Source organism: Triticum urartu, chromosome 1A (genome assembly GCF_056163025.1).
Source record: "Triticum urartu cultivar PI428250 chromosome 1A, HENAU_Tu73, whole genome shotgun sequence".
In the NCBI taxonomy this organism is placed as follows: domain Eukaryota; kingdom Viridiplantae; phylum Streptophyta; class Magnoliopsida; order Poales; family Poaceae; genus Triticum; species Triticum urartu.
The window spans coordinates 353,671,296-353,681,688 of record NC_141873.1 but is presented as its reverse complement, the minus strand read 5'-3'; the positions used below and the strand labels follow the sequence as shown (position 1 = coordinate 353,681,688).

At 41.3% G+C, this 10,393-nt stretch overlaps 1 protein-coding gene across 1 annotated transcript; it reads right to left on the bottom strand.

The window, feature by feature from the left end:
- Positions 1 to 3,416: 3,416 nt before the first annotated feature.
- On the bottom strand, positions 3,417 to 9,969 carry LOC147991199 (uncharacterized). The gene is made up of 6 exons (XM_087538567.1): positions 9,163 to 9,969; positions 8,955 to 9,113; positions 7,858 to 8,385; positions 5,845 to 7,338; positions 5,660 to 5,739; positions 3,417 to 3,426 (listed from the first exon to the last, which is right to left on the bottom strand). The coding sequence occupies exons 1-6, from the start codon at positions 9,967 to 9,969 to the stop codon at positions 3,417 to 3,419; spliced, it is 3,078 nt and encodes a 1,025-aa protein (XP_087394693.1).
- Positions 9,970 to 10,393: the final 424 nt, after the last annotated feature.

Below are 10,393 nucleotides of genomic sequence, written 5' to 3'. Positions count from 1 at the left end.
TCAAGTAGCAGACCTACATCTCTTAATATGTGGTCACCATTTTTTTCTATACACATTTATCGTTTTTTCAAATGCTTGATTAACATTTCTCAAATACTCCCTCTGTCCTAAAATAAATGTCTCGACTTTGTACTAGCTTTAGTACAAAGTTGTACTAAGCTTAAGACACTTATTTTGGGACAGAGGGAGTAAAAGTTAACATTTTTTTAAACATAGTCAACATTTTTTTGTACAAATTTAACATTGTTCAAATGTTTGTTTAACAGTTTTCTTCAAATACTTGTTAAACATTTTTTTACAAATGCTTGGATTTAACTTTTTTTAAGTACAAGATCAAGTTTTTCACACAATTTGTGCAGTTTCTGTATACATTTTTGTATACATGAGAAACATTTTCTCTATACATATCTAAATTTTTTAAAATATCTGGTTAAACATTTTGTTAAATGTTTTCTGTAGGGTGTTTTTTTGCAATTTATTTATTTAGAATATTCGAAAATATAAACAAAAAGAAAAAAACGTGGAAAAAATGACGCTGTGGCGCTCTGCGCCATTGCCGGAGCATATGGCGCCTCACTTCAGGCGAGTCTTCCTTCGGACTCGCGAGAAGCGAGTTATAGACGCACCCCTCTCTATCTCGCTTATGGCATTTCTTATATGGTCCTTAAGGCGCCCGTTATCGTATACTTTGCAAATGGGCCCACACCCTTTCCTGCTGGGCCAAAAAACAAGCGCGAGTATTACTCGGCTTGAAGACGAGAGAGTCTACAAGTAGTAGCACGGTAGCCACCAGGCTACGCAACGGAATGTGTCTATTTACTACCTTCATTATTTCTTTTCTTGTCTTTTCTTTTTCTTTTTCTTTTTCTTGTATTTTTTATTTTTCGTTTTCAGTTTTCCTGTTTCATTTTTGAAAATTCGTGAACTTTTTCTTATAAGAATCAATGTTTTTTAAAAAAACATGATGAAATTTAAAATTTTGTTTTAAAAAATACATGATTTTTTTCAGTTTGACAATTTTTTATTGAAATTCGATGAAGTTTTTTCAAATTTGATTAACCTTTTTTTCAAAATCGATGAATCTTCTAAAAAACCGATGAACTTTGTCCAAATTTCATGTTTTTTTCAAATTCAATGAATTTGTTTTCAAATCGATGATCTTTTTTCAAAATCAATATTTTTTTTCAAAATTGATGAATTTAAAAAAATCAATGGTTTTTTCAAATATGTGATTTTTTCAAATTTTATGCTTTTTACGAATTTTTCAGATTCATGTTTTTAGAGTGGCAAAACAGTCAACAGTTGAGCTAATCTGCGAATATTGCGTCCCAATTGATTTTTTAGGGGTAAACCAAGTTCTTATTTGTCAAAACCACGGTCTGTGGGATACAGTTCAGGTCATGAGGTTGGCCAAGCCTGACATGACGCCCCTAACCTAGAGAGAGAGCTTGGCTAAATTATGTGCATCCAAATTGGAAGCACAACCTACGAAAATAAAAATTATATTGAAATAAAACCGCTTGAAGTCTAATCTTGCTAATGATAGCTCCATAGTTGCCTCGACTGCCCTTGCAGATATCTTCAATCACTTTATTTGCGTCTGATGCGATGATAAAATGTTGGACGTGGAGATCTTCTGCTAGTGCAATTGCCTCCTGGCACGCAATCACCTCTAGTGTTGGTGGATCATCAACTCCTCATATCACGAGTACAGAATTGCCCGAGTATGCGTCAGTATTGTCCCTGCAAACTGCTGTTGCTGCTCCTCCCCTCCCCCTTTTGACGTCGATGTCGACATGTATTTTTGTAAAACCCGATGGTGGAGCCTTTGGACACATGTGCTGGGTCATGACCATTGACCCATGCCTTTGATTTGGATGGTTTTCATTGATCGCATCTAGCTCGTCAATGAATCTGTTTATCAAGGAATGTACTGTTTGCGGGCTTTGAAATATACCTTCATTGATAGCCTTGTGTCTCGCCGCTCTGTAGGATCGAATGCCGGGAGTCAAAAGGGGGGTTGAATGGCGACCTTGAAAAATTTAACCTCTTCAATTTTGCATGATAGTTACGGAAAAACTATGATGCTCGGAATAAAGGAATACGCGGCGGAAACAAAATATGCCTGTCAAAACAGACTGGAACTAGTCCAACAATACTCAAATCTTGACTTGAGAGCTCAAAGAATAATAAGCACCGGAAAAGTGTACTAGGAAAATTAGTGCTTAATTAGACCAAGAGGTTACACGGCAAGGTTATAGGCTAATCAAATGGGAGCTACTTAACCCAAAAGAGTAACACGCACTAGCACAAGACACTAGTACTTAACGTGCACGTACTAGCAGAAACTTTTTCAATGGAGAAGAACTACACTGCCTGGAGCTGATTTCACTTGTCAGGAACTCTAGTCACCTGTAGCGCATAGAGCTGCAAGACTACCAACAACTGAAAACCACGATTATACCTCTGCAAAATTGCACAAACCAATTCTGCTATTTGGAAGTCACACAACAGCTAGAAGAGGATAAACCGAATCCTAAGACGGTCGCTCCCGGCGGCGAGACAGAGAACAGCAGGTGCTCTTCCCTTCCACCACGCATATAAGAACTTCCCTAGAAACTACTGCGACCTCAAATTGAATCAAAAACAGGGGAAGAACTCAGTATGAACTCGCACAAAATAAATCACGAAAGATAAACTCCTGCGCCATCCTCAAGAACCCATGAATAAATGAATAACAACCAGATTCAAAGCTAGGGATGGATGCACATGAATTTAGACATGATTTTCCATCAAGGAAACCCCATTATAGTCAAGGAATCACAGGGACAAAATTAGTACAATAGAAAAACGAGATTTGCAAGGACAAACAGCAGACCTCGACAATAGTAAGGCTAGGAACAATTTGAGGATTTATTTCTCAGATTTCTAGAGTTACAAGCCTCTCTCACATAAGCTAAATCCCACACAGGAAGCTCTATCTCAAATGTGCGGTGGCTGCTCTGTTTTTCTCCTCGTAGCGGCGGCTCCTCTGTTCGTGCCCACAAGGGAAAACCTAGCATCTCATATATAAGGCTGGATCAGCCTTCCACCGCCATTGAATGGGCCATGGTTCCCACCGAATGGGCCAAGCCCAAAACACTAAAAGAAATAGCCATTTTACTTAGCCACTTGTAAATAACATTTTCCACTCTTAAGCAACACCACAATCACTCTCTTAGTTTGCTTGTTAGTGGATTTTGGTAAACATACCAAAATAACCTTCACTTGACATGGTCTTCTCCTTTGCCTCCATATAGTCCTTGTCCAAAACTTGTGCGTTGCTTTGAGCCGCACGATCCCGCACAGCGTCCATGGTCACATCTTAGCTCTTCAAGCCTTATGCCAACCATCCTCGTTGTCGACTACCGCCGCACTCACTGGAACCTGCACACAATGGAAACAAGCAACTATTGCGAGCACAAACTTCCTGAGCTTGATCCAAGTCAATCCAAATTAACAGTTTAATACAATCAACACCATCCAGATAAGTCACATCAAATAGATCACGTCCTTGATCCGACAAACTGTGATTTTCAAACTTCATTAAAATAACTCTCAAAGCGAGCAAAAGCATTGGCAATATAATCATCACAAAATTAAGGGTATCACCACATGGACTCACAATCTCCCCCTTGATGTTTATATTGCCAACCCAACTCTCAGCAAGAAAAAATAGAGTTTTAGTTTTAACAGAGAGAAGGAAAGTTGCAAAAACACACTTGGTCCCAAAGAAAAAAAATTTGTAGACATTACCAAGTGGACAAAGTGGAGTGAAGCTAACACCCGGATCCAAAGCTTCACTTTCAACAAAAACTCATCAGAGAGAAATCAACCTTGTTTTCACAAGTTCACAAGGGAAAGAACCAAGAGAAAAAAATTAATATCAATGGCTCCCCCTGACTCCCCCTCAACTTGTGTACATACTGAAACTCAATTTGCAACATATGCACTGTCCTATTTCTCCCCCTTTGGCACTATAAGCATCAAGGGAGATCCCTCCCCCTCAATTTATGCATATGAGAAAACATCAAGATAGAGCATGTATGCATGAAGTGGAATTTATGCAATTGTACGAGCATTGAAGATTATTCAGTTGAAGCACATGAGATAGAAATGCTACTAGGCCATGATAAGTAAGAGCTCATCTAGTCATACTAAGACGTATAGAGAAAATCCTTGAGCTAGATGCAGCAAGACATTCAAGTTCTTAGTAACTTCAGTTTTCACACATGATGAGTTCTTATGTAGGCAAACACATGGAAAAGAGACTAAACGTTGCAAGGCATTGCAACCTAGCGCTAACCAATGACTAGGAGGCACACCCGATCAAAAATGGAACCTTCTCGTTGTGCTGACCATCTCACAAGCAAAGTGCCACCTCCTGCACGAGCAGGCACCTTGAGTAATTAAGTCAGCACAAAATGATGCACTTAGAAATTTTATGAAAAGGCACAAGCAAAGTACCACCTCCTGCATGAGCAGATACCTTGAGTGATTTGATTTTGATTTTATGTTAAGTCACAAGCAAAGTACCACCTCCTGCACGAGCAGGTACCTTGAGTGGTTTGATTAAGAAAGTATGGAATAGGCACAAGAAAAATACCACCTCCTGCACGAGCAGGTATCTTGAGTGATTCTTCACAAAAAATGCAGATAAAAAGTAACTCATGAAAGCAAGACTAGGGACTTGACAAGACAGTAGACCATATCCGACCCGAGCCACATAGGTCTAAGCAAAACAAGTCTCTAGTGGTTCCAGGTGTGATATCAAATGGAGTCCAAACTAGCTAGCCAAAACATAGATCAGAGTTGCAATACAAAGCACAAGTAGATTCTCAAGTCAAGGTGATCAACTAGCATAGAACTCATCATATGGTCAACATGTTTATTTAGTTCAACTTCATTTCCAATTAAAACTAGCATGCAAAGGGTTATCCATATATGGCAAACCATGACAGGATGAGCTAGACAATAAGCATAACATGGCCAAGAGCAACTTCATTATGAACATTTCTTCAACAAAAGAATCATCAAAGCTCAAAGGTATCTTACATATGATGCAAGGTGCAATATGATACATATGAACAAAAGAAGAAAAAAACACAAACTCCCCCTTCACAAGATCCCATAGGGGCCGACGACCCCCAAATCTCCCCGCAAAGAAGCAAAACGACTAACATCCAAAGGTTTGGTAAAAATATCAGCAAGGCGATGCTCAGTTTCAACATACAGGAGCTCTATATCACCTTTCTCCACATGGTCTCTTATGAAGTGGTAGCGCAGTTCAATGTGTTTAGTTCTAGAGTGTTGGACTGGATTCTTAGCAATACTTATCGCACTAGTGTTATCGCAGAAAAGTGGAACAGAAGAAATGAAAATCCCAAAATCCTGTAAAGTAGATGAGATCCAAAGAATCTGACTACAACTGCTCGCAGCTGCTACATACTCTGCCTCGGCTGTGCTCTGTGCTACACTAGATTGCTTCCTAGAAGACCAAGAAATAAGGGAAGTACCTAGAAAGTGACAAGTGCCAGAAGTGCTCTTGCGGTCTATTCTACACCCACCAAAGTCTGAATCTGCGAACCCCCTAACTCCTAAACCAGAAGAACTAGAAAACCATAGGCCAAAATCAGGTGTTCCTTGGAGGTACCTTAAAATGCGTTTGACGGCTTGCTTGTGGGAGTCTCTTGGGGAAGCCTGAAAACGAGCACACAGACACACTGCAAATTGTATGTCTGGCCTCGTTGCAGTCAAGTACAGTAGTGAGCCAATCATGCTTCTGTATTCTCGCTGGTCCACTACCTCACCATTTTCATCTACATCAAGTATTGTGGCAGTGGACATTGGGGTATGGAGTGGCTTGGAATCGCTCATCCCAAACTTCTTTAACATGTCCTTCGTGTACTTGCCTTGATATACAAAGGTGCCCTGCTTTGTTTGCTTGATTTGCAGTCCAAGAAAGAAGGACAGCTCACCCATCATGGACATCTCAAATTCATCACTCATGTCTTTGGAAAACTTAGCACAAAGAGCATTAGACGATCCACCGAAGATGATATCATCTACGTAAATTTGCACTAAGAGTAGTTCATTATGATGCCTAAGAGTGAACAAGGTCTTATCAGCTTCACCCATTTTAAAACCTTTCTTGATCAAAAACCCTTTGAGTCTATCATACCAAGCTCTAGGGGCTTGCTTAAGACCATAAAGAGCTTTCTGCAATTTATAGACATGGTTTGGGAGCTTATCATTTTCAAAACCAGGGGGCTGTTTTACATAAACTTCTTCATCAATGAAACCATTTAGAAAAGCACTTTTGACATCCATTTGAAATAACTTAAAACCCTTGGAAGCAGAGTAAGCAAGTAAAATACGTATCGCCTCCAACCGTGCAACAGGTGCAAAGGTCTCGTCAAAATCAAAACCCTGAATTTGAGAATAACCTTGAGCAACTAGGCGAGCCTTGTTGTGAACAACTTGGCCGCCCTCTCCCTGTTTATTTTTGAAAACCCACTTGGTTCCAATGACATTTATACTCTGGTCAAACGGGGGTTTTACAAGTTGCCAGACCTTGTTCCTCTCAAAGTTTTCTAACTCCTCATGCATTGCCCTTATCCAGTTTTCATCTTCTAATGCATGGCTAACATCTCGGGGCTCAAAAGATGCAACAAATGCAGTATGTGCAAAGTCTGAGAAATGAGTGGACCTAGAGCGCAATGTACGCTCAGAGATGTTGCCGATGATCAGATCTGGTGGGTGAGCATGATGAAGACGTAGAGATCCCTGAAGGACGTCAGAAGCAGGTGAGGAAGTAGTCGTGGTAGCCTCTACCTCAGCTGAAGTGGAGGTAGGATCAGGAGTCATCGATGTTGAGGGTACGGATGTTGTAGATGAAGTACTAGGTACAGGGCCATCTTCCACTGGAACAGAAGTGGTAGCAGGTTCTGCGGCAGGTGCAAGAGATATGGGGGCTTGTCCCACACCATCCTCATTATCTTCTTCAACGAATAAGGTTTCGGAAACTTGTGGTGTACCTGAAAACTCGGGTCTAGCTGGGCTAGCCTCATCAAAAGTTACATCGCAAGTCTCTACCACAAGGTTAGATTCTAAATTTAAAACACGATAGCCCTTCATGTGAGCAGGGTAACCAAGAAAGATACCATCAGAAGTGCGCGACTCAAACTTGTCGAGAAGGCCCTTCTTTAGGATAAAACACTTGCAACCAAACACCCGCAAATGAGAAATATTAGGCTTTCTACCAAATCTCAACTCATAAGAGGTCACTTTCAAAGAACTCTGCAGAAAAACACGATTTGACACATAGCAAGCTGTACTAATGGCTTCAGCCCAATAACGCCATGGTGTGCCAAATTCATCGAGCATGGTCCTTGCCATCTCCACAAGAGTTCTATTTTTCCTTTCCACAACACCATTTTGTTGAGGCGTGCGAGGAGACGAAAATTGGTGCTCAATTCCTCTCTCGGCAAGGAAATCAGCAAAGGAAGAATTTTTGAACTCCAAACCATTATCACTACGAACAGTTTTCATCTCACCAGGAAATACATTGAATAGCCTTAAAGCCAAATCATGAAAATGATTGAATGCTTTAGATTAATGCTCCATAAAGAAAACCCAAGAGTATCGAGAAAAATCATCTACGATGACAAGCACGTACCACTTCCCACCAGCTGACCGGACCCGAGATGGACCAACTGTGTCCATATGTAGCAATTGGGCGGGTCTGGTTGTGTTCACCAGATTGATTGGAGGGTGAGAAGCAGAGACTTGCTTTCCATGTCGGCATGGGGCACACACAATATCCTTGGTGGCTTTGAGCTTAGGCAAACCTCGCAAAAGATCAAGGCTGCCAATTCGCGTCAGATGATCAAAACCAACATGCCCCAAACGACGATGCCACAACTGAAACTCGCTCATGTTCAAAGAGGCGACAAAACATCGTGGACCAGAGGACAAAAGCACTCCAAAATCAGCACCAAAGATTTTACCAACACGAGAAATACCAAAGACAAGATCACCAGTAGAGTCAAGAACACGAGAAGCAGATTTCTTGAAACGAACCTCAAAACCCTCATCAAGAAGTTGTGAAACTGAAATCAAATTATAACTCAACTTACTTACAAGGGCTACATCCTTGAGAAGACAGTTCTTGTTGACTCGCACTGTTCCTTTGGCCACAATGCAACCCTGTGCATCATTCCCAAAAGTGATCTTTTCATCACCAAACGCTTTGCAGAGGGAGGCGAACCATTTAGTATCACCAGTCATGTGGCGTGAACACCCAGAGTCAATAAGCCACTTGTTTGCCAAACCCTCAAAACCAACCTACACAAAAGAGCGACAACGAAGTGACTCAGTACTGGGATTAGTAAGTAAACATTTTTTAATCCAGTACTGGGTCACTCCCTTTGCAGGAGCAAAAATACATGTGTTATTAGCATGCAATGCAAGGCCATCTTGATACCTACAATTTTGTTGACCTCTACCCCTAGTAAATCGGGCTCTGGAAGCAGTCTCGTTGGATTTAAAATAGTCTCTCCTACCCGAGCCATGCAGGTACTCACTCTGACCATGTGTGTTAGAAACATGCAGCGCACGAGCCTGTCGTTGCATGCCCCTAAGTGCACGAACACGAGATCTACGTTCATCTCTAAGTTTTTTGAAGCAAAACTCAGCAAGGTGTCTAGACTTGTGGCAATAGGTGCACTGGTAAACTATTCTCTCTTTTTCAGCAAGAGAACCAGTGGAAGGAGAAGTACCCTTGTCATTTCGACTCGTGGGCAAAAGTCCCCCAGACTGAAAAACTGTCGCTCTCTCATCCTCACGGACCAAGATAGCTCCATCACTTCGAATGCCTATGGGTTCTGGAGGGTTGTTCCTAGACCTTTACTCACCTTTGACTTGTCTAAAATCATGTTTAATCTTTTCTCACCACTTGAGAGCTTTTCTAGGATCGTCTTGAGGTAAGCTACTTCTTTTGCATAGGAAGCACACGATAAACACTCTTTTAAGGAGGACACCCTCACAGCTCTCCCATATCTATCCTTGTAGGCCTGAATCTCAAGTTTTAATCCCTCACAAGAGACACAAATCTACACTCACAGGATTTGCTACACCCTTGCCAAACCTGACCCGAAATGCTTCATGCATAGCAACAAGATCATTCTCAAGTATGGTACAGAAAGTACAAGTAGTAACAGAACTAGAAGAAGCATCACAAGAATCAGTAGGTTTCTTTGAATTTGAAGCTTTAACAAGATCATATTTCTTATAGATTTCACTGAGATGAGCTCCTAGTTCCTCAACTTCTTCTTTGAGTTTAGGACAATTTACACAATTTCCAGGAGCACGCACATCTAGGATCATTTGATTCAACTTTTTAACTCTATCATCAAAGTATTTGCACTTCAAACAAGAGGGAGGATTCTCTGCATCAAAAAGTGTCTGTTCGAGATTCTTAATTCTAGCATTTAATTTATCACAGTTTGGGAAGGCACAGTCTGCAACTTTAGGAACAGACGTAGGTGTATTTTCAACACAAAGGGAGCAAGGGCTCAATTTAACATCAGCAAGTTCATTTCTAGCAGATTCAAGCAGTTGTGACATACTAGCATGAGTATTCCTAGCAAGTTCTAATTCAGCACGCAACACATCACATCCAGCACAATCATCAATATCATGAGAAGGCACACTAGCAGTAGCATCCTTCAGAGTAGTTATTTCTAGTGTGAGAGAATCAATTTGAGCAAGATTATCATTTATGGTGCGCGTGCATTTTTTAAGGACTTTTGCTTGCGTTAAAAACAGATTTTCAACTTTCACATGCTCAGCATATAATTCATCATAAGACATTTGTACCTCATCCGTGTTGTCGTTCTCCTCATCAGCCTCATGAGCCATAAAACACATGCCGGTGAGCCGATCAGCCGCCTTCTTCTTTGTATCCTTTATTGGGGAAAGTTGCAGAAAACAAAAATTTTCCTACTCGTTTCACCAAGATCTATCTAGGAGTTCATCTAGCAACGAGTCATCAGATGCATCTACATACCTTTGTAGATCGCGTGCGGAAGCGTTCAAAGAACGGTGATGATGTAGTCGTACACGACGTGATCCAAATCACCGATGACCAAGCGCCGAACGGACAGCACCTCCGCGTTCAACACACGTACGGGACGGGAGACGTCTCCTCCTTCTTGATCCAGCAAGGGGGAAGGAGAGGTTGATGAAGATCCAGCAGCACGACGGCGTGGTGGTGGATGCAGGGCGTCACAGTAGCAGGGCTTCGCCTATAATACGAGAGAGAGACGTAACGGGGAGAGAGGGAGGCGCCAAA